This window comes from Neophocaena asiaeorientalis, unplaced genomic scaffold, assembly GCF_003031525.2.
Source record: "Neophocaena asiaeorientalis asiaeorientalis breed wild unplaced genomic scaffold, Neophocaena_asiaeorientalis_V1.1 scaffold243, whole genome shotgun sequence".
Classification (NCBI taxonomy): Eukaryota; Metazoa; Chordata; class Mammalia; order Artiodactyla; family Phocoenidae; genus Neophocaena; species Neophocaena asiaeorientalis.
Window position 1 is genome coordinate 1,676,328 of NW_020173113.1, and position 26,142 is coordinate 1,702,469.

Genomic DNA, 26,142 nt, shown 5'->3' on the forward strand with positions numbered 1-26,142 from the left:
CTGGAGTAGGGAATTCCCTGGCAGTCCAATGGTTAGGACTCTGTGCTTTCACTGCCAAACTAAGATCCCACAAGCCACGTGGCATGGCCAAGAAAAAAAAAGAAAAGCTGGAGTTTTTTGATCTTTGCTCAAAGATCAAAATAGAACTTGGAGCAAAGAATATTACCAGGAATAAAAACGGTCATCTCATAATGATAAAGGGGTCAGTTCATCAAGTGAACATAACAATCCTAAATGCTTTTGCAATGAATAACACAGCTTCAAAATACATGAAGTAAAATCTGACAGAAGTGCAAGGAAAAATAGACAATCCACAATTTTGGTTGTAGAGATCAACACTACTCTCTCAATAACTGATAGAAAAAATAGACAGAAAATCAGTGTAGAAATAGACTTGAATAATACTATCAAGCAACTTGCCCTGTCAATTATAGAAAATTCTATCCAACAGCAGAATATACATTCTTTTCAATCACACATGGAACATTTACCAAGGGCCATATTCCAGGCCATAAAACAGTCTCAATTAATTTAACAGAATTCAAGACATACAAAATATATTCTCTGACTGTAGTGGAATTAAATTAGAAATAAAGAAAAATATCTTGAAAAGCCCCAAACAGTTGGAAGCTAAAGTAACACAGTGTTAAATAATCCATGTCTGAAAGAAGAAATCAAAGGGGAAACCAGAAAGTATCTTGAAATGAATGAAAATGAAAATACATTACATCCAAGTTTGTGGAAGGCAGCTTGTAAAGAAAAAGGCTAACTCAGTAGGACTGGATTGCTCAAATTCTGCACATTCCCAGGAAAAACTCTTGGCCATCTCCTGGGAACTAAACATTGAGCTCTTGGAATGTTCTGTTAAGAGTATTGTGGGTTTTTTTTTTTTTTTAATGTCTGTCTTGGCCATGCTGTACCAGTTTGACCAGATAGTTTATGCTGCTAATGTGATTTATAGTGAATACCTGCATTTTATCTGTGAGTCTTGGTCTGGAGTCTGAGTAGCTGAGGTCATGCAGGTGCTGACCCCCAATAAAAATCCTGGAGTTTTCCTGGTTGGCAACACTTCGTACATTTGTCACACACTGTTGCTGGCGGAATTAAGCACATCCCGGGCAACTCCACTGGGAGGGGACATCTGGAACCTTGAGCCTGGTCTCTCCCATACTTCTCCCCATGTGTGTGTTCCCTTTGCTGAATTTAATCTGTATCCCCACCGTAATAAACTATAACTGCATAAAACAGCTTCTTAGTCCTGTGATTCTTTCTAGCAAATCAGCAAGCCTGAGCCTGGTCTTGGGGGACCCCTGACACACAGATAAAGCATTAATTAGATGGAAATTTATAGAACCAAATGACTATACCAGAAAATGTCTCAAATCAATGATCTCAGTTTCCACCTAAAGAAACTAGAATAAGAGCAGCTAAAGAAACCTGAAGTAAACAGAAGGAAGGAAAATAATATAGATGAGAGAGAAAATCAAGGAAAAAAGAAAACAGAAATACAATAGGGGAAAATCAACGAAAAACAAAATTAGTTTTTTGAGCAGATCAAGAAAATTTGTAAACCACTTGCCAGACTGATGGGGGGAAAAAAAAGGCACAATTTGCTAATATCAGGAGTGACACAGAACTATAGATTCCACAGAGATTAAAAGGATAAATTACCTGAAAGCCACAAACTACCAAAGCTCACTTCAGAAGAAATATATAAACTAAAGAAATTAATTTTGTAATTAAAATATTCTATCAAATATTTTATTTAGAAATACCAATTCTACGTAAACTCAAGAGAACTGGAGAAAATACTTCCCAACTCATTCTCTGAGGCCAACATTACCCTGATAACAAAACCAGACAAAAACATTATCAGAAAATAAAATTGTTGACCAATATCCCTCATGAACACAGATGTAAAAATTCAATTCAGTTCAAAAAATTGGCAAAAATATATAATCCAACAATATATAAAATAATAAAACATCATGAGCAAGTGGGTTTATCCCAAGAGTATAAGATTAGTTTAACATTTAAAAATCAATCAGGGCTTCCTTGGTGGCGCAGTGGTTGAGAGTCCGCCTGCCGAAATTCACCATATTAGCAAACTAAAAAAGAAAAACCATATAATCAATCAATGCAGAAAAATCATTTTATAAAATTCGACATACATTTCTGATTTTTAAAATCTCAGCAAACCAGCAATAGAAGGGGCCATCCTCAATCTTCAAGGGACATCTTGAAGATGAAAAACAAGATGAAAAACACTGAAAAACATTCAATTAACATCACACTTACTTTCCCCTAAAACTGGGAACAGACAATGATGTCTTCTCTGACCACTTCAACATTGTACTGGAGGTTCTAGCCAGTGCAAAAAGCAAGACAAAGAAATAAAAGGCAATAATACAAGGGAAGGAAGCAGTTAAAATATCTTGATTCACACATGGCATAATTCTTTATGCAGAAAACCCTAAAAATCTACAGAAAATCTACTAGAACTAATAAATGAGCTTAGCAAGTTTGCAGGATACAAGGTCAATATTCGATAATCATTTATAGTTCTATAAAATAGCAATAAACAATTGGAAATTATCATTTTAAAAACACAGTTCATAGTAGCATCAAAAATATAAAAGACTTAGGGATATGAAGATCTGTTTACTGAAAACTACAAAATACTGCTGAGAGAAATTACAGAAGATCTAAATCAATGGAAAAATATGATTTTAATGCGTTTGAAAACTCAATATTGTCGAGATGTCAATTCTCCACAGATTGAGCTATAGATTCAGTGCAGTCTCAGTCAAAATTCCAAAAGAATATTTTTTTAAATTGGCAAGCTAAAATTCATCTAGAAATACAAAAGACCTAGACAGCTAAAACAACTTTGAAAAAGAAAAGCAAAGTTGGAAAACTTACACTAGCTGATTGAAACACTTCATAGAACACAAAAACTATTGATATGACTTATAGACCTAACTGTAAAAACTAAAACTATAAGGCTCCTAGTAGAAAACATAGGAGAATACATCGACTAGAATGGCTAAACTTTTGAAATCTAACAACACCAAATCTCTGTAAGGATGCAGAGCAACTAGAGCTCTCATATATTGCTGGAGAAGTATAAACTGGTACAACCACTTCAGAAAAATGTCTAACAATTTCTCACAAAGTTAAATATATACCTAACTTATGATCCAGCCATGTTTCTTCTCGGAAAAAAAAAAAATCAGAAGCAAAAATTGGAAACAACCCAATACAATTAGCAGGAGAATTGATAAAAACATTGTATTCTATTCATACAATGAAATCATACTCAGCAATAAAAAAAGAAGCAACTACTGATAGATACACCCATCAACATAGATGAATTTCAAAAACGTTATGCTTAGTGAGAGAAGTCAAACACACAAAAAAGTACATTTTGCATGCTTTCATTTCTATGAAGTTTAAGAATAGAAAAATTAATATATGGGGACAGAAATCAGAAAAATGGTTGCCTGGGAGAACGGCAAGGGAGGAGGTGATAGAATAGAAAAGGACTCAAGGGAACTTTCTAGGGCAATGGCAGTACTTTTACTTTTTTAAAAAAAAATCTTTATTGGAGTATAATTGCTTTACAGTGGTGTGTTAGTTTCTGCTTTATAACAAAGTGAATCAGCTATACATACACATATATCCCCATATATCTTCCCTCTTGCGTCTCCCTCCCTCCCACCCTCCCTAACGGTAGTTAGTTCTATTTTTAGTTTTTTAAGGAACCTCCATACTGTTCTCCATAGTGGCTGTATCCTTTTACATTCCCACCAACAGTGCAAGAGGGTTCGCTTTTCTCCACACCCTCTCCAGCATTTATTGTTTGTAGATTTTTGATGATGGCCATTCTGACTGGTGTGAGATGATATCTCATTGTAGTTTGATTTGCATTTCTCTAATGATTAATGATGTTGAGCATTCTTTCATGTGTTTGTTGGTAATCTGTATATCTTCTTTGGAGAAATGTCTACTTAGGTCTTCTGCCCATTTTTGGATTGGGTTGTTTGTTTTTTTGATATTGAGCTGCATGAGCTGCTTGTAAATTTTGGAGATTAATCCTTTGTCAGTTGCTTCATTTGCAAATATTTTCTCCCATTCTGAGGGTTGTCTTTTCGTCTTGTTTATGGTTTCCTTTGCTGTGCAAAAGCTTTTAAGTTTCATTAGGTCCCATTTGTTTATTTTTGTTTTTATTTCCAATTTCTCTAGGAGGTGGGTCAAAAGGGATCTTGCTGTGATGTATGTCATAGAGTGTTCTGCCTATGTTTTCCTCTAAGAGTTTGATAGTGTCTGGCCTTATATTTAGATCTTTAATCCATTTTGAGTTAACTTATGTATGGTGTTAGGGAGTGTTCTAATTTCATTCTGTTACATGTAGCTGTCCAGTTTTCCCAGCACCACTTATTGAAGAGGCTGTCTTTTCTCCATTGTATATTTGGCAATACATTCTTGATTGAGGTATGGTGTACGCATTTGTCAAAACTCATCAAACTGTACACTTAAGATCTGTTCAGCTTACTGTATGCAACCATATCTCAAAAGATAAAAAAGCAAGTTTAAAACACAAGCAAATAGTCTCTAACTATATGAAAAATCTGTCAACCTAAAATTAAAATTATCTTAAGATTCCATTTTCACCAATCATATTCGCAAAATTCCAAAAGGCTCCGCAATACAGTCTGTTGGCGAGACTGTAGGAAAAATAGCCAAGTTCACATATTGCTGGGGTGAGTGCAACACAGTATAGCTATGAAGGGTATTATCAAGCAAAACTATATATGCACTTACCTTTTGGCCCAGCAATCAGATCTCTAGGACTCTACCCTGAAGATATATATCTCCATAAACACAAAACAACATATGCATAAGTTCCTTGAGACACTATTTGAAATATCAAAAGACTGAAAACACCCTCAAATGTCCATCATTTGGATATAGTACATGCAAACAACAATGGAGTCCCATGAATTGATAATAATTTTTAGGATATATTCAGTGGAAAAAAGAAAAACAAACCAAGGTGCCAGATATAGAGAACAAACTAGTGGTTAGTAGTGCGGGGAGGGCTGGGGAGCAGGGGAAGAGACAATATAGGGGTAGGGGATATTTTTAAAAGGGTTATGGGATTATATGAAATCATGTGTGTGAAACTTTTGAAAATTGTAAAGCACTATAGAATTTAAAAATCTTTCATTCAATAATTTTTTTCTTTTTTTTGCAGTACGCGGGCCCCTCACCGCTGCAGCCTCCCCCATTGCGGAGCACAGGCTCCAGACGCGCAGGCCCAGCGGCCACGGCTCACGGGCCCAGCCGCTCTGCGGCACGCAGGATCCTCCTAGACCAGGGCACGAACCCACGTCCCCTGCACCAGCAGGCGGACCTCCAACCACTGTGCCACCAGGGAAGCCCAATAAAAATTTTTTAATTGCTCAGTAGTATTCCTTTTTATGGGTAATCTACAACTTGTTTATTAATCTGCTGATGAACATTTGTGTTGTTTCCTTTCATTTTTGCTATGACAAAGCTGCTACGAAAAAAAAAAACACCAAATAAACAAAAAAACCAAGATGCCAAATAATGTATACAACATGCTACATCTTGTGTAAAAAAGAAGGGAAATAAGACTATATAACAAATTTACTTACTTTTAGAAAGAGAAACACAGGAAATATGAGCTAATAAATTGAAAATGGTTACTTATCAGTGGTGGGTGGAGAAATCTGAAGGTGAAAGGGATGGGAGCAAGACTTCCCAGAAAGCACCTTTTAATATAGTTTTGCATTTTGAACCATGTAAATGTTATATATTTTGAAAATAAAGTTAAATCAAAAGAAAGGGTGGGGGTGGGGAGCTAGATGGATACTGAAGCAAGCCTAAAATTCAGGTTTCAGAGTGCTAGCATGAACTTCAATGTCAACTAGCAAATTACCTAATGTTCACACACGGCTCTTCAGTGGACTCTTATTCATGAAATTTTTGTGCAGACCTTATCTGGAGGAGCAGATGGAGGTAATCTTACAAAGGAATTCCAATTCATGAACTATGAGCCCCAACTGATACAGAAAAATTTATGACAGGATAATTTGTAGGCTGATCAATATTTTCAAACTATCCAGGTTTTGTATACAGCAGTTGTATTTTCAAACCTTTGGTACTTAGTTTTTCTTCAATGAATTTTTTTTTTTTTTTTGCGGTACGCGGGCCTCTCACTGTTATGGCCTCTCCCGTTGCGGAGCACGGGCTCCGGACGTGCAGGCTCAGCGGCCATGGCTCACGGGCCCAGCCGCTCCGCGGCATGTGGGATCTTCCCGGACCGGGGCACGAACCCGTGTCCCCTGCATCGGCAGGCGGACTCTCAACCACTGCGCCACCAGGGAAGCCCCTTAAATGAAATTTTTGATGTATCAATAACTCATATCGTTTTGAGCTTGTCCCCACCCCTCCCAAATGTTTTCAGTACTGTAACCCAGAAAATCTTGTTGATCGTAGATTTGGGTACTGATTTCCATTTATTAGACATAGAATCCTTTCCATGTGCAGACATTTCAAAATTTGCATCTGAGTACGTTTAATGAAAGAGGACATTTAAATCACATATATCAAGTTCTCTAAAGATAACATTCTCATCTAGTTTCACCCTGCCAAGTGTATTATTCTATCACAAAGTGGAGAGCTAAAGTTAATGCTTAGGTACAATTAACCATACATGCCTACAAAATCAGTGAATTTGCTTTCTTTTCTTCCCCTTACTCTCTTTAACAGATGTTGTATCTGGGCATTTGGAAGTAGGTGTAATTCAGAGTATTGCTTGGTGTTAATCATACCTTTAATCTATTTGAAGCCATCCTACACTTTCACACACATGATTATAATACCTTAAGACAGTCCCTATGTTCATGAGGAATCTTTCTGTTGTTCACATTAAGACATGTTTAATCACTTCAAAGTGATTACATGGCACTGAACTACATGGCACTGAAGTTTTAAAACCCCGAGAAAACTGATTCTACATCTTTTTCAGGTTGGTACACTTAAAATTCATACTTTGAATATGTTAAATCAGATTCCCACCTTAAACTAGATTGGTAAGTGGTAGTCCGACCAAGAGTTTAGAAAAATGCATATTAATCTTTATATTGAGAATATTACTCGCTTTCTTGTTAGTTTGTTGAAGTGCCATTATTTGGTTTTAGGATGGGTACAACTCAGTAGACATCACTAAGACTTAACAGGAATTTCCTTTTCCTTTCTCATTTCCACTTTAATTCATTGCTTGCATTTTCAGTCTTTTTCAACCACAATTGAGGGTCCTAATGCAACCTAAACCCATGCTTCCTTCCCATTCTAAGAGCGCAAAAATCTAGGAATATGATGTTAGGAGGAGGTAAATACTACTACTCCCCAAATGCTTTGTTTGTGATAGTTCTTTATTACCCTTTCACTGTCTGTAGGATCTGTAGCAGTGTTCCTTTTTTTATTAGTTATCTATTTCATACATATTAGTGTATATATGTCAACCCCATCTCCCAATCCATCCCCCCGCCTCTTTCCCCCTTGGTGTCCATACGTTTGACCTCTACATCTGTGTCTCTATTTCTGCCCTGCAAACCGGCTCATTTGTACCATTTTTCTAGGTTCCACATATATGCGTTAATATACGATATTTGCTTTTCTCTTTCTGACTTACTTCACTCTGTAGGACAGTCTCTAGATCCATCCACGTCTCTACAAATGACTGAATTTTGTTCCTTTTTATGGCTGAGTAATATTCCATTGTATATATGTACCACATCTTTATCCATTCATCTATGGACACTTAGGTTGCTTCCATGACCTGGCTATTGTAAATAGAGCTGCAATGAACATTGGGGTGCATGTGTCTTTTTGAATTATGGTTTTCTCTGGGTATATGCCCAGTAGTGGGATTGCTGGGTCATATGGTAATTCTATTTTTAGTTTTTTAAGGAAGCTCCATACTGTTCTCCATAGTGGCTGTACCAATTTACATTTCCACCAACAGTGCAAGAGGGTTCCTTTTTCTCCACACCCTCTCCAGCACCCAAATGCTTCTTAACACAAACTTAACCACTATGACGTACATCCCAGCTTGCCCAGGATAGCCCCATTTCTTGGCTGTTGTCCTGCCCAACTAATAGCATTGTCCCTTTTCGATCTCAAAGGGGTTCTGGTTTGGACTATAAAAATGTCAGCCTAATTATATGTTATACATTTTAAAACAAACATTTTTCTCTTGTTAAAGAAATATTCAAAATGAAGTTTCTTTCAAACGTGACTACAGAGCAAGCACTCAGCAATCCCTATTTCTCTGCAGTAGGAGGTAGAATAGCACTTGCTCTGGAGTCGGATCAACATAGTTGGAATCTTACCTTCAATACTTAATAACCACAAACCTTGGGCAAGTTACATGATCCTCTCTTTGCCTCAATTTACGTATGTGTAAGATGAGGCTAAAACAGTACATCAGAGGGTCATTGTGAGGACTAAAGAGAATATATTTAAAGTACTTAGCACTATGCTTTGCAACAGTATTCAGTAAAGGGTAGGTATCTTCAGGCCATACTAAAAAAATACCATTCTCATTTCCCTGTTCAACTGAAAAGTATTTCTTCCTTTCCAAACCAAAATACCACATGGGTTGCTTCATGGTATATATACAAAAGTATTAATTACTGTGTAAAGCACTCAAGACAATGATACAAAATGTTTAAAATTGATGACTGTTTGCTGTTTCACAAAGACCAATGTAATTGCATCCCTGGTGCTCTTGGAAGACCGAAGTGACTCCACCACCCCCTCAAATTCAGCACCTCTTCCCATCCACTGCAATCCATCCGGTTGTTGCTCCACTGAAGGTGCTCTGGCAAATGTCACCAACTATCTTGTGCCAAATCCAAAGAAATCCATTTAATCCTCATCTTTGCAACATGGAATGGTTACTTTTGAAAAACTTTAGCGTGTCTAAGATCACCCCGGCTGGTTTCTTTTAGCTTTCTTCTCCTTTGCAATCTCTTCTCCCCTTACATGCTGACGTTCTTAAGTGGGTATTTGATCGACCTCTCCTCACCATACAGTTCCTGTATGATCTTACCTCCTCTGGCTCTAAGCACCACCTCGATGATGGACAGCCAGATACATGGCTCCGGTTCAGGCCTCTCCTAATTCCAACTACTTAGATGCGTTACAAGCAGTTCTACTCTGATTTTCCATTCTAGTTAGAAGGGCCTCCACCCACTGGTAGACATCTAATGGGTCCTGTGGACTTCACTTTTGTCTTCCAAATCTGCGCTCCTATTTCCATCCTCACAACATCCAAAGTCCAAGTCCAAATCACCTCTTCCTTGAATTTCTGTGTTTTAGAAATGCCCCCCTAGCAGCAATGTGGAAGATAAAGCAGGCACGAAGACTACTGCAAATTCAATGCTGTTCTTTTGCTTAATTCTGTGCATGGTTCCACATTAACCACGGGGTAAAGTGTAAACATCTCTCATGGCAGAGGAGGCTTTTCAACATCGGGGGCTTCCACTCTCCAGTACACTCCTCTAATCCCTTAGTCAAAGTTCCCAAATCCTCTTGCTCTAGGTGTGATACAAACCCTGCTGAAATGCAAGTCCCAATCAATACTATTCACCTTTCTTGTTATCTCTTCTAGGTTCTGCTTGACATATTACATGAATCTCCCATATGAGGTGCATGTATGAAGAGTAAAAGGCAGGGATCACATCTTATTCAGATTCATTTTTTAGGAGATACTAAATAAATATATTGCCTAAATGAAAATACACATGATAATTTAAAGATTTAAGTTCTGAGAAGCAGACACTTCATTTAATGTAATTTCATAATATTACGTGATCTTTTATTTCAGTTGCCTATTACTAGTAATTTGAGAGTCCCAACTGTCAAATACTACTTTGGAAAAGTGACTTAGATTTTAGTTCAAAATACAGAAGCCAAAATTTAATTGATTTAACTTAAATGGGTTAAACAAGTTAAACTGCTATACTGATGGTGTAAGAGTTCCTATTTAGCTGGTGACAACGAGAAAAGAATATGATTTAGTTCTCACTTTCTGGATCAACATCTTTTTTTAATATGTCATATAATTAGTTTCTTTCTCTAAACAATGTGTGTGTGTGCAAATGATGCAAACTCATTTCATTATTAAGGCACCCAGATAGTGTGTGCTTAGCTGGACTTACCTATATAAGCAGTAAAAAGAAGAGAGAGAAAAAAAGCATGCTATTTCTTCTGCAACCTGAAAAATGTAAGTTATTAAAGCAGTTAAATTGAAGAAAAGAAAGCAGTTTACATAAGACTCTGTTCATCTAGTTACACCTCAGACTAATGTTGATAGGTTTGACTTGTCTCCTATCCTCTACCCATTCAAACACTAAGTGAGCAAGTATTACTCTGAACCTTTAACTTCCAAATATTGTATTAGTGAAACACCACTAAATTACTCTTAAATGTCAGACAACTTATGTTAATCTTGGCAATAAACCATCTTAATAAAACCATAGAAAAAATGAGACACTGTGTTAGTAAGATAAACTAGGAATGGTTAAGGAACATTTAGGCATAGCTTTAGCATTCTTATAATCTTTGCTTCTGGATGGTTGACGTACTTTTTTTTTTTTTAATTATAGTTGATTTACAACGTTGTGTTAATTTCTTTGACTTGCAATTTTTATTTGCAAAAATGTTTTGCCTTGTTGTTTTTTTTTCTTTTTTCATTGGCGATACGTGGGCCTCTCTCACTGTTGTGGCCTCTCCCGTTGCAGAGCACAGGCTCCAGGACGCTCAGGCTCAGCGGCCATGGCTCACGGGCCCAGCCGCTCCGCGGCATGTGGGATCTTCCTGGACCGGGGCATGAATCCGTGTCCCCTGCATCAGCAGGCGGACTCTCAGCCACTGCGCCACCAGGGAAGCCCGTCTTGAGTTCTTTTAAAAAATCAGTGGTTAAACATCTTAAGCAGCACTTAGACAAGCACTCTTGCTTCTTAACTAAAATTTGTAATTATTTCCTTCTGAAATTTTAAGAGATGATTGCTGCTAGTAGATATTCAAATTCAATTATTTACCAAATTATTAACTAATTGGATAAAATATCTCTGTGCTTTTAAAGCCTTCAAACGGTTTCTAGGAGGACAACATACTCCACAACTATCTGAAAAAGAGCACTTGTTAATGCAGTCAGCACAGCATTTCACCAGTTAGGATTATAAATTCTCTTTAGTTATATATAACTTCCTTTACAGCATTCTCTATGCACCTTCATTGCATATTCCTGGAAAAACCTTAGAGAGAACAGCATGATAAAATGAGAATATGTGCCAAATACAAGGTACCATTATTATAAAATGAAATACTATTGGTAATTAGAAGTGATGTGTTAATGCTAATATAGCTTACTATATTTTATTAGTGATGTGGAATTGGAAGACTCCCTCCCCTGCCCAAATCATGTCATGCAAGCAGGAAAGCATGAAATGTCAAAACTGCCTAACATTAAAAAATAAGTCTCTTAATTTATTTGCATTCTAAAATAGAGCCCTTCATCTGAATCTTTTTTCCATATAAAACACTACTAAGTGATGTACAGGATTTGTCAAGCCCATAGAACATTCCCTTTGAAATCTTAAGTTCAATCACTATTTGTTTTCTACTATTATACTACATTTTGGCAGCAACTGTTTATTGGTCTGTCATTGCAATAATTGCAACTTAACAATAAACCAGTCTGACATTTTAGGTCTTGAAGATACATACCATATATATTTCTTTAAAAATAATCATACTTTTGTAAGCAATACTTTACAGTAGACACCTCAAAAATCTACCATAGATGTGAAACTTAAAACGAGAAAAATTTAAGCTCTAAATCTTTATACATATATATCCAGATTTCTATATATATTATATATACATATACAAGTATATATAAAATATATATAATCAGATTTGAAAAATGAACAAAAACTGGGCACTGTACATAAAGTCTTTTTAAAACTCAAACAATAGAAACCTCTTTAAACATTAAACAATTTTAATAAAAGTTTCTGTACAATGCTAAGCAGTTTTATTTACACATAGAAAATGTAATAGGAGTAGTGTTTGAAATTACAGAACTCCTTAAAATTTCAATGGCAGGTAAATCTGGAAAAAATAACAGCATTCCATTCACAAATATTTTCAAGCAATAAATATGTATTTATAAATAGTGTAAATTTACATCAAGATTAGAAACAAAAATCACAAATCTGGTTTATTCCTTAGTCTATGTGCAATCCATTATCTTTGTGACTTGGCTGTTAATTTTTTAAACTTTTTATTTAGGAACCAAAAGTGTAATAACCGTCATGGTTTCAAAACAAGACAGAAAAACATAAAAGCAGTAAAAAAGTTCCTTACCTAACTTTTCACATTAAAAAAAAGTTGACCAAAGAAAGACTTAAAATTGCTAACTACCTTACAAAGAAATGACCAGCTAGGCTAGTAGTTTTTTCCAAGGAAAATTCTGAAGGGGGAAAAGATAGATGAAAACCAATTCATCAGCCCAGAAATAGAGAAATATAAAAGAGGTTGTCTTCAAGTCAGTAGTCTGTATGATGTTGCCAGTTTTGTCAGATATATACAAAACATGGAAATTATTATTTTTTTTTTCTGAAGTACAGCTGATCAGCTTTGTGAGAGTCCTGGAGTAGGAGCAATGCTCTCCCCTGTCCAGTTGGTTGACACTCCGCACTTGGAAGGTTGCATAGACACAGTTTTCAGCCAGCAGCCTTACGAGATAGCTACAAAAACCAGTGGTGCAGAACTGGGTTAGTTCCTGAATAGCAGAAAAGTTCTCATTTAATGTCCATGGAACAATATCAAGATGAGGAAGATGGTAATGGAGGAGCCTGAAAATAAAAGTAAAGTATGTTACTTTGGTATACAAATTGTTAACAGTGTTCCCTAGCTCCAGGTTACAAACACAGCCTGTGTATGAAAGTAAAGGAAATAACAATTCTCAAGAAAGTTCAACGGCCTGCCACACTCTGTCAAGCACAACCAACCTCCCTTACTGTCTCCCACCTGGCCAATTTTCCTAAGAGTCTGAGACCATTACCCAACTCAGCACATCCACATTTTTCGGTACTTGTTCACCAATTAGTCAAAAACTCTTAGAATGTTATTAGGTTGACCATTTTTTGAGATTGCTTAAAAATATAAAGAAGGCTTGTGGAAAATAATATAACAAAGCAATTATGATTTCATTAGTGACTTGCTTCAGAAGCTAACTCAACTAGATAATAAATTTTGTTTAACATATTCCAGATAATTTTCTTCTTCTTCAAGCAATCCTGAAGACCATTCAAGTGAAAGTATCAGGAGCTAAATTTCAAAAGTTCAGTTTCTGATCACATATGTAAGAGAAAAAGTACTGAGGGAATTCAACAATTCTCTTCTATTCATAAAACTACTGATGTGCTAGAGTAAAATGCTTCCCCCTAAGCATCTGCTGTTTAAAATTAAAAACTGTATGCAATTTATAAAGATACTTGAATTTCATAAGGTTATGTAACATTGCAGGAAGTTAAGCTCCATCAAATATTCCCATAAAGTTAATACTTCTGGCAAGGACAAGATTTTAAATAAATACAATTAGCTCTGAAAGCAGAAGTATATTTAAAAGCATACATACTGATTCATATTGTGGACACTAATAACCTATATACACAAACATTTTATCAACTGAGATCAAATCACATAAAGGATGTGACAGTGTTCTAAAAGCACACAGATTTTTAAATGTAATTACTGTGACATTATTTAGGGCTGGTCTCACCCGGCAAGAAAAGTGAAAATGAAATATGCCAACTTCATAGGAATAAATACCTGGAAGTGGAGGAGGGGGAGTGATATGTTTACTCATGCAATATCTGATGAGCCAAAGGAAATTTTAAATATTTCATTACCTCCTCCTTATCAGGTGGCAGAACAAACACTGCTGCTTCCCTATCCAGCTAACTATATACACACATGTTGATTTCACTTACTAATGTAAATTGGTCATAGACTTGCATCAGGTCCTCCATTTTGTACTGTTCTAGCACCACAAAATTTTCCAGGTTTCCACTTGTTTTTCGTGCACAATCTTGGCAATGCACTATGTAGGTCTTTTGAGAATTGCTCTCATTAGTGACAAAAAGCAGATCAAAAACCTCCACCTATTTATACAAGAGAAAAAGCATTCAATAGAGACAGTAGTATTTATTTATTGTACTACTTTAGAATAATCATAGAGTTCTACTTCACATGGAGTTGTGGACAGTGATCACTGGATAAGAGTGGGTACTAAGAGTTAAGAGTGTTTAAGAATCTTTAATAGATCAGGTTTATTTTGCACCAGACCCAAAGACATGGGTGGTAATGTCTATTTAGGGGAGTGACCTTGGGGAATGACATATTCATTACAACCACTGGCAAAAGCCTAATTCAAAAGTTTGATAAAAGTCAGCCTATTTATTTGTTTTAAATTCAAAACATTAGTATACAATCAGATGAAAGTGATCATTATTTTCCTTTTACTTCTCAATGATAGTACTTATCACAGGGCTCTGTATATGGATATTTGTCTTCCCCAATAGACTGAGCTCCTCAAAGATGAAGACTATGTTTTACTCATCTTTGTAACTCCAGAGCATATCATTTCACAGTGCTTAGTGCTTAGCCAAACCTCAAAACAAACTTGTTGAATGAATATAATCTGATTATTTCACAGATGAGGAAACTGACAGGTAAGTGACAGTAAGTGAGTGTTCAGCTATAAGCCTCATGTTAAGGAGTATGAGTACAATCAGAAAGTATAGTCATGAGTATAGCATGATTTTAGAAATAATACCTCTGTGTTAGAGAGACTGATGAGTTGCTAAGGCTCAAGCAGGATAAGGAATAACAGTACAGAATAAAAGTCATTCTCAAATACTGGAAAGCTTATACATTCATTTTTCTGAGGTATAACACACCTAACTAGAATCTATCTGGTCTCCCAATGGCATACTTTAGCCAGGTTATACAGCATTAAAATAGCTGATAGATAGACTGAATCATCTCAAATAAAAGTCAACATCAGAATTACAGAATTTCAAGGTCTGGAGTGGATCATTAATATCCCTGGCTTTGGCATATCCTTGAATGTATTCAATGAAAGAAAATTCTCATGACTTCGTGTCTTCTTTGAAGTTATGTTAATTAAAATCCCAGAGTTACCCATGTTTTCCATTACTATCAATGAGCAACAACATGCACCTCATAATCTGAGCTACAACATTTGTGAACATCCTTCAACCTGTCCCTCACTTCTGCCATTTAATGAGTTGTCTGGTGAATTTTACCTTCGAAATATTTTTGTACTCCTCTCCTTCTTTAATATTCCCACTGCCAGGTTCTAGTCTAGGCCTTAGGATAACAACTCTTAACACCACTGCAAGAGCTTCTTATCTCCATCCTCTCCAATCACTTTTCCAACTTGGGTGCCTGCCCAAAAACTTTTGATGGCTCTATGACCTCCGAATAGATATCAAATTCCTTAAAATCATTCAAGATGCTCTGCAAACTTCCTACCAACTAGGCTTATATGTAGAATTTACATAGTCTGTGTTCCAGCCACACTGGACTATTTACCGTTTTCTGAAGAAACCATTCCATTTCCCATGTTGTTCCTATAGCTCACAACAACATTCATTCTACTTCCAACTGTCATCGTTTTTTAGTCCGCTAAAGTCATACTCATCCTTCAAGGATGGACTCAAATGTTAATACTTTGGTGAACTCTTAGGCCAATACTAGAAGGAAAAAATTAGGTCATTTTCTCCCTTAGTGTTATCCTAACAGTAAGACCAAGACCAACTTTGCATTCACCACAGTCTCATATAACATCACAACTATTTGTAATTTGTCTTCCCCAAGTAGGATGTAAGCTCCTTCAGAGCAGGTACCATATCTTTGTTTCTGCATCTCTTGCAAGCCTTGGCCACAGGAGAAGATTGACCCACGTACTGTGAATTTTACCAGAGAGGACTGAACAATGATCTGCCTGGAGCTATACTGAACTATATCCACTTTACTGGCATCTGTATAAATCTGGACTGTTCCCAGTTTAAAATCTCAAGACTAAACTTGACGCTTATCATCTGTATCGGTATCCATGGGGGATTGGTTCCAGGACCCTCCATGGATACCAAAATCCAAGGATGCTCCAGTCCCTTACAAAAAGTGGCGCAGCAACTGCATATAACCTATGCACATCCTCCCCTATAGTTTAAATCATCTCTAGATAACCTATTAATACCTAAAACAATGGAAATAATTGCTGGTGCATGGCAAATTTAAGTTTTGCTTTTTGGAACTTTCTGGAATACTCCCCACCCCACCCCGTGAATATTTTCGATCTGTGGTTGGTTGAATCCACAGATAGGAACCTGTGGATAGAGAGAGAGGGCCAACTGTTACCTACCAGATAAATGACACTAGTAGATACTTTTAGAGTTAATTCACAGTTAGTGAAATGGCGTACCACCAGATTAAATTTTAATATAGTAGGTAAGTAACAAAACTGAACACAACAATTTCAGTAAAATGCATTACATAAAAGTACATTTAAAAAAATAACTATGGGGCTTCCCTGGTGGCGCAGTGGTTGACAGTCCGCCTGCCGATGCAGAGGACACGAGTTCGTGCCCCGGTCCGGGAAGATCCCACATGCCGCAGAGCAACTAAGCCCGTGAGCCACAACTACTGAAGCCTGCACACCTAGAGCCTGTGCTCTGCAGCCACCGCAAGAGAAGCCTGTGAACCGGAATGAAGAGTAGCCCCCGCTCACCGCAACTAGAGAAAGTCCACACACAGCAACGAAGGCCCAACACAGCCAAAAATAAATAAATAAATAAATAAAAACAAAACAAAAAACTAAAGAGAAACCAAAACTGGAGAGGTAAGAGGTTTATAAAATAACTGTGGATAAGAACAGTTACTTACCTCACAAATGCTACAGTAATGCGCTGGCTCTTCTTTTGTCCGCCCATGCCAGATAATCTCTTTTCCTGCAGCAATGAGAGCTTCCCTCAATGTCTGACACTGCTTCAGAGTTCTCAGAAGACAATACCTATATTGTGGGGGGAAAATTATTTGTGACCAGCAACTGAACATTGAAAATTTTTAGCATGAAAGATGTATCAACAGAAGTAATGCCAAGAGATTCTGTTCTAATATCTGTAACCACATTTTTTTTCATCAATTTCTCAGATATTCTCAGATTTTAAAAATAAGGCCAATACCCAGCAGGTCTGACAATGACAATATCAGATCGTTTAAAGTTGAGAATAATTGATATCTGAATATCAAAATATAATAACCTGACACCTTGTTTAAATGTAAGTTGCTAATTTTGGCTCTTATTTGGGCAAGTCAATTAACCTCTTTGGAAGTCAATGTCTCATCCTTGAAATAAGGGGTCTGAATTCCAGATGTGAACTCTATGATTCTAAGTAAGGCAGGAAAGCACACTATTTCTATCAACACTACCTAGACACTCATAAACAGCATCACTTATATGGCTGCTTTTGAAACTTTTGAGTATATAAGCAGAAAAGTATTTATGGATTTAGTCACTACACCATACAAAAAATGGTTTCACTGTAGTGCTGAAGAAGAAAAAAGACACTTCATTCCTTGATTTTAACTTGAAGATAATACAGTGAAATATTTCATTCATATTAACATAATTGAACTGTTCTTATACCTTTTCTAAACTCATACTTATGATGCTAATGATATAGTGAATTCTCACAATTTGTGATTTTCCTATAGTTTGCTGTCACTACTTGGAATTATTTGCTAAGTTCTCTCACTCGGAACTACTAATATTTAAAGTATGATAAATAATAGCATATTTAATTTCTCTTAATTCATACTTCCTTGCTATTTTACAAGTTACTAGGTTAAAGTACTGTAACTTATCAGAACCCACATAAATTAAAAGCCAGCATAAAAAAGATTAAAGATATATGTAAAATTTGATAACTTATTTAACAAACATAAAACAACATCAACTTTATAGTTGTAAGGCAAACCCCTTAAGTATCATTTTCAAAGGATTTCTCTGTCAGTTTGGCTCCAGCAATTCTTGTGTGTTTAACTTATTTAGAAACAAAACAATGCTTTAGACTATGGTTGCAAGTCAAAGCTAGGACAGCTATGTGTGTGTATGCATGCCGGGGAGGAGCAAGTAAAAATTCAGATCATGGCAAAAACGGAGAGCATATAATTCAGACTTTGCTGCTAGCTCTTGAACAGAACCTGTTCCTCCCTTTTGCCCTCTGTGTCCTATATACTTCATCTCGGAAGGCACTGATCTAACTGAACAAGTTTTCCAAGCAGGGCTTCAAAATAAGGTCTTTTTCACAGGAAAATACTGCCTAAAACTCTGCAGTATAGAGAGATTTATATATTACTTATACTTATAAATAAGTATAAGTATATAATTAAGTACTTATAAGTACTTCCTTATACTTATTTATATATAAGTATAGGAAGATTTATAGACTCCACTATGCTCCCATGTGGGAAAACAAACAAAAAATGATAAAACAATACTATAAAAATAAATAAAAAATAAGAACAAGACAGGAAGCATGGTATTAGGTACTTCACACATATTATGCCATTTAGGACTCTTAACAACCCTGTGCAGGAGGCACTATTATCTCCACCCCACAAATAAGAAAACTAGGGCCTAGAGAAGCCGATATTATAAAGCTATTTTTAAGTGGTTGGGCTAGGGGTTTGTAAAAGCAGAAAATCTCAAGTTTCCCCTCACTATCTTACACTGTACTATCTTCTTTCTGGTCTCTTTTCACATCTTCTTACCCACTTTCCCCTTTCTCTTTTGAAAATGAGATTCTTGGGGCTCAGTCAGCACAGTTTTCCCCACACACAGAGCCTTGGTTCTGTGGAGTATTATTCCACTCTTTAGTCAGCAAATGAACTTTCACTTCCAATGCTACTAACTGCTTTGGCAGTTAGATTAGACTGTAGTTTATAATTTATGGCTAGTTTGGTAGTTTCATCTAGAAAAAGGCAATATACTACTTTTCTGCAAACAATAAAGGGTTAGAGTTAGGGTTGCTAAGAATAAATACTAAGCCAACAGTATTTTGCTTCTGAAATCACAGCTCCAGAATTTTTATTTTGTGAGATACTGGAGTCTAAGAAAACCAACAGCTCTATTAATCTGATCTGACAACGAATAACCAAGTCGCGGTTTTCCCCCTGCCCTTATGATTTTTCTGTAACAGTAAAATTTTTTGTTCCTTCCCATTTTCAAAGGGTAGCAGTTGGAACAGAAGAAGAATTGAGAGAGACAGAGGCTCTTCTGTAGTTTCGGGTTAGCAGATGCAAACTAATACATATAGAATGGATAAACAACAAAGTCTTATTGTATAGCACAGGGAACTATTTTAAATACCTTGAGATAAACCATAGTGAAAAAGACTATAAAAAAGAATGTATATATATGTATAACTAGGACTTCCCTGGTGGTCCAGAGGTTAAGACTCCGCACTTCCGCTGCAGGGGGCGCAGCTTCGATCCCTGATTGGGGAACTAAGATCCCACATGCCACGCAGTGCGGCCAAATATATATACGCACACACACACACACATATATATACACACACACACATATATATACACACATATATATAAAACTAAACCACTTTGCTGTACAGCAGAAATTAATACAACGTTGTAAACAACCACACTTCTATTAAAAAAAGAATTCAATTTGTTAAAAAAATAAAAAATCACTAGCAAAATGTGTAAAACTGTAGAAGACAGAAGATGCTGTTTTAAATACATTTTAGGAACAGGGTCAGAAATGATTTCAGAGCTAGAGAAGCTGGGAATCAAACTTCCCTTTGACTTTTCAGGATCAGTCAGGATCAATCTGGTTTCAGGACTCAAGTACTGGTTTTAGTTGTTTGGATAAAAGACTACACAAAAAGGCAGGGGTTATTAAAAGGCAGATCTGGCTTGGAAGAAAATCACAAGGAAGAGGCTGACTGAGGGCTGGGTGTATTTGAGGTTACACAGAAGAATATAATCCAACCATAAACCCATCTGGCAAAGATGAAACCTAAAATGGGATGGAATTTTAGAAAACAGCTTGCCATAGGGGATAGAAATGAAAATATACTTGAAATATTACAATAAAAAAACTGAAGACAATAATATGAGGACAAACGATCATACACAGTATATTTATAAATCAACATATTAGGCAAAGACAGACTTAGTATGCCATGGATGCTAAAAGGAGAGGGAGGCAGAACTCACAGTTTTCATAAAGTTGTCAATTTAGATGTGACAGGAAGGAGAAGTGGGAGGAAGGCACCTTCTAGGCAAAAGGAATTCCATGAGCAAAGGTAGTGCCCGGATTATTTAGGGAATAAACAACTGTTCTTATGACTTTAATCTTGGGATGACGTTTCTGAGGTAAGAGAACAAAGGAATGAAGCTACTGATATTACTGGGTTGGCCAAAAAGTTCATTCGGGCTTTTCCTTATGACAAATCCAAACGAACTTTTTGGCCAACTCAATATATTATGTTGAAGTTAAGAAAACACTGGGAACTAGTATGACATTTTGGGGGTAACCTGACTACGTTTCCAAAGTAAATTCCTAAATATCGGTGTGGAAACAAGATGAAGCATGGGTTAACTTGCTATGGCACTTTTAAAGTCTTTATGGTAACAATCTCTGCCACTAAGAAGCAGATGATGTACAAATTTTAAAAGTATACCAAGAAGTGCCTTGCCTTGCCCAGTCTCTCTTACTGAAGGACCCATGTAGGCAAAGTGAGCCAACATGCGAGCCCTCAAAACTTCCCACCTGTCACTCCAAAGGTGGATTCCCCTAGGACAACAGTGAGTGTCTAAATGTCAGTAAGACATATAACAGTTTCATTTAAACCAACCACATGGCTGAAAATCAAGGTCTCAGTCAATGATAAAATGAGTATCTTACGAATTTTAAACTCTCAGATAGAAAAAACACGCATGAAAGCAAATATATGTTAACCACGAGAATGCAGGGTTTTAGAATTTTTAGATTTTGTTTGCTCAATATTATCACAAAGCATTGCATATTTAACCCAATGGTGTTATTAGAAGACTCCCAAGGACAACAGCACTAAAATCTATGCTAACTATGGACTGGTCTTCATGGCTATACCCTCTTATTCAATTATTAGGCCAATAGCCTATGACTACAGAGCTGTAGAACACCTCATATATCCATTTAAACATGGGAATCAAAGGGAAAAGGGAGTTAATATTTAACAGTCTGCTTTATTTTATACTCAAAACCTCAGTGCTTGTGATAAAGTATATATTATATAGATAGGGTAATAATCTATAATACGTGTGAAAGAAAAGGAGAAACAAAAATATTTTTAGTTCTAAAAGAGACTGAACCTAGACTAGGGTGTCCCTAACTTGTCTGGACCATAGAATTCATCTAGGCCATTCACTGTGAAAGAGATTCCCAGGGTTCTTCACACAGAGCTCTGAATTTATTTATTAGGAACAGAGTCTAGAAATCTATTTTAATAAGAGTCTTGGTTGATTCTTATAATTAGGCCAAGTAAGAACCAGTCAAACCTCTTACTTCATTAGAAACAATGTCTAAAATTTGTAACAGGATTTTTCAGCAAATCACCATGTTTTTATGATTAGAGCCATAAGAGATCAATCACAGAGAGAAAGCCAGAGAGTAGGAAAGAGCACCGATTCTGGAGCTAGACTGCCTGGGTTCATATCCCAGCTTCACACATAAGTCTCAGTTTTCTCAAATGTAAGGAAGGCACATCTAACTTACAGTACTATTATGAGGAGTACACGTTATATAAAATGCTTAGATTAGTGCCTGGAAGTTACTGATCAATATTTAATCTTGGTATGTGAAATTTTAAAATTGTGTTAAAATAATTAATGACTAAATTAATTTTTTTATTTGAAAAAATTGTGCAATGAATGCCAACTGGAAGGGTAATAGTTACACCTAAAAGAACATAAAACAGATTATTGAAAAGGTGTTAGTCTAGAGTCCAACAGGTCAGGATTTCTCAACATCAGCACTATTGTTATCTTGGGCTGGATAATCCTTTGTTGTGGGGACAGTCCTGTGCATTGTAGGATGTTTAGCAGTGTCCCTAACTTCTACCCACAAACTATCAGTAGCACCCCTCCCACTGAAGTCATAACGCTGCCATATGTCCCTTGGGGAAGAGGGTGGGGGGAGGCAAAACTGCCTGCAGTTGGGAACCACTGAACTAGGTCCATGAATACTAACTTACTTAAAAAACAGGTGACTGACCCTTCTATAATTAATATTAATAATAATTATCACAACAGCTACCATTTACTGAGTGCTTACTCTGTGCTAAGACCCATACAATACTCATAAAAGCTATTAGAAAGAATTATTATCCCCATTTTCAGAAAAGGAAATGAAGACTAATTTTGACCACGATCCCACAGCCAGTAAATGGAGAAGCTAAGACTTGAAGGCAGACTGGACTCCAAACAACTACACAGTGCTGCCTGTAATATTTCACTGGAATATTAAATAGCACACACTCTGAGACTGAGCAAAATTTAAAAGGAAAGGCAAATACCAAACACATAATAACAAACACATAACACAAAGGGCAAAGGGAAAGCACATTAATACTGCACATATAAGACATTACATTTAAAAACTGAAATATAAAAACAGTACTTTATAAGATGGCCAGAAGAATGACAAAATGATATGACAAGAAATTAAATTTGTGGGGAGTGGTTTTCAATGGACTTGGTACTGTTGAAATTTTAGAAAATTTATTTTCAACTACTGACTTACACCTTATCAGTATTTTTAGAATGTATTAACATATGGCAGATTAGGGGGAGGTAGACTAGAGAATGTGTATTCTGAAAATTAACACTCTACTACTACTATTTTTTTTAAATTGGGGTATAGTTGCTTTACAATGTTATGTTAGTTTCTGCTGTACAGCAAAGTGAGTCGGCTATATGTATACATATATCCCCTCTTTTTTTGGATTTCCTTCCCATTTAGGTCACCACAGAGCACTGAGTAGAGTTCCCTGTGCTATACAGTAGGTTCTCCTCAGTTATCTATTTTATACATAGTAGTGTATGTATGTCAATCTCAAACTCCCAATTCATCCCACCCCCCAACATTCTACTACTATTTGATATGCTCCTCCGAAGTCTAAGACTTCCTAATATTGAACTTATCAGAGGAAAATGGGCTCTTTGGCATTCTGATTTTTGACATTTTAAAATATACTGAACTACTTATTACGGTGATTTAAGTGGAATAACAAAGTAGTTGAAGAAACCAGAGTTTCCAATGTATCAGAAACATACTATCATTACCTTAACTTGCTAATACTCCAACACGATTGTAACAATTTATACCATATTAGTTGGAGTTGGCCTTATCTACCACTGAGATTAAACCAGTTAACTGAAATCCAGTTAAAAAGAATCCATTTATTCTGAAAGCCTGTTATCTACAGGGAAGTCTAATCATTACCAAGACTCTGCACTACTCACTTGCTACCGTTATCATTTGATTCCTTTCAAGGATCCTATTAAAAGAAATATTTCAATACTAAAACGTAATGAATCTTATGAAAGTGAAGTGAAAAAGAGCCTTTGCACTACTAACTATATAGGGAGAAAATGTAGGCCAAGCAATGTATCTCAAATATCTGAAAATGGGAACAATGAATTTGTAAAGAATGAGGGTTTCTCTTAGCTCTCAATCAACTAGTTTAAAATTAAAATCAAAGGGTAAAAACTGTATATTATGATGAAGATGGATAAAAAACAGCAATAATCTCCCCACTCTTTAAGTTTTAAACTGCCTACTTAAAACTTCATTCACTCAGGACTCACTAATGAAAATATCTATAACAGAGTTTATACTGGAGTGGGACACGGGTTTACCAAAGGTAAACGCCATCAACAGTTACTCTCAAAAATGTATAACCCAAATAAAATTATGAGAAAACATATCCAAAATATGGAACTCTATACAACACAAAGGTCTGCTCTCTTCAAAATAAAAATCACGAGAAAAGACTCATAGATTTAAAAGAGACTAAAGACACAATGACTACATACTGAATTCAGTGTGAACCTTGATTCAATGTGGATGGGGGTGGGAGGGGGAGAGCTAAAGACATTCTGGATAGTTGGGAAATTTAAATGTAGACTATGTATTAGCTGATTACTATTGAACTCCATATTTCTTATGTATGGTAAATGGTACTGTGGTTATGTGAGAATAAATATCCTTACTCTTAAGAGATACAGGTTGAAATATCTGGGGTGACATGTCATAACATCTGCAAATTACTTTTTCATATAACTCAGCCAAAAAAGTATGTGCGCAAGCATGTGAATATAGAGACTGATAGGGAAATGTGGCAAAAACTTATCTGATGACTCCAGATGAAGTTATCTAGGTACTGATTGTACTATTCTTTCAGCTTTTTTTTGTAGAATAAAAAAGTTTCAAAAGAAAAAGTTGGAAGAAAAAGTATAAGTTAAGTTTGGGAGGGGGCACGCAGTAATGTGTTACAGGCAAATTTAATATGTTTTAAAGGATAATAAGATATATTAACATGGAAAAACAGTCACAGTTCAGTGAACTAAAGGAAGAGATCAGTAGCTTTACATTTATTGTCTTCCTTAATTCATTTCTTTGTGTGGGCACTGCTCTACTTTAAGAATGGCTAATGGTTCAGAAAACTCAACAGCTAACACCTTAGCAGGGATTACCTATCAGCCAGCTGAGAGATACAAATGTGTATTTCAGACTCCTTCTCTAAACAACAGAACCATATATCCATCTGATTACTTTAAAGAGATTCCCACTGAAACATAGTAAAAAGAATTCAAGTTCTACGAGTCTAAAGCCAGCCAATCTGGTAATCATCATGTCCTATATCTAACCCATTTCCTCTTTTCTTCCTTTACTCCCAGTTTCATCAATAAGCACAAATATCCCACTGCATGGCCCAAGACAAAGCTCCAGCAATACTGATTCCCCTCTCACCTCTACCACCCAATCAATCAATATGCCTATTTTTTCTATCCTTTGTCTTTCCTTTTGTCTGAAATGTAGCAACTACCTTCTAATTAATATGCCTCTAAAACTTCTGTCCTCCATTTAGTACTTCACCTTGCTGTCAAGTTATCTAGCATGCAAATTTGATCATTATTAAAAATATTAAAAATTCTAAAGGCTTCTCATTAGCAGCTGCTGCCAGTGTGAAGTCTACTTGAAATTTTTAGCAACAGAAGTTTAAATCTATACTCTTCAGCTGATATAAACGAACAAGCAGGGCTTAATCCTGAGAGACATTTGAAAGTTTAGTCTAAAGAAGGAGAAACTAAGCTTACTTGCAGCATATGGGGTATGTGGAAAAAAGTTTATGTTCATTTGAACAGTGAAAGGAAACCAAAAGAGAAGTTATGCACTGAGCTTCCACTAAAATGTTCCTCAGGAGTTAGGCTGTGAACTTTTCAAGTCAAGTTCACTGAAATTTGAAAAGAAGTAATCAAGATAATGAATATTCCTTGAATGATATTGACTCATGCCAATGTAGGAGACATCTGGAAGAATGTGAAGGAGAGTATGAAGATTAGTGCGTTTTAGAAAAATAGCTAGAATGTAGAAATTTCGAGATTTACTAAATGACTCAGATAAAGGACTTTATGGAATTGTAGGACTCTAAAAGACCCACCTTGAATTTAAAAGTGCAAAGAAAAAAACAAGAGTGGTGATGACTTTTTAAAATAACCACAGGTAATTCATTCTCAAAATGATAATAAGGGATTAGTAGATGACAACAGGAGAGAACATCATGTCCCATTATTAATCACTCAGTGCAAGTACAGCTCATAATCTCTTATAGTCCCACAAATTTTTCATAAATTTTGCATAAACTCATTGGTGTT

At 36.1% G+C, this 26,142-nt stretch overlaps 1 protein-coding gene across 7 annotated transcripts in view; it reads right to left on the bottom strand.

Annotated features, from left to right (window-relative positions):
* Window positions 1–11,565: 11,565 nt before the first annotated feature.
* Window positions 11,566–26,142, bottom strand: part of KDM6A (lysine demethylase 6A) — a 133,175-nt gene continuing 118,598 nt past the window's right edge. For all 7 annotated transcript variants that reach the window (XM_024743551.1, XM_024743552.1, XM_024743547.1 and 4 more), the window contains 3 exons: window positions 17,080–17,206; window positions 14,100–14,270; window positions 11,566–12,959 (listed from right to left, as the gene is read on the bottom strand). In XM_024743551.1, the coding sequence (XP_024599319.1) occupies window positions 12,930–12,959; window positions 14,100–14,270; window positions 17,080–17,206 (328 nt within the window). In that variant the 3' untranslated portion in view covers window positions 11,566–12,929. The remainder of the gene's footprint in view (window positions 12,960–14,099; window positions 14,271–17,079; window positions 17,207–26,142) is intronic.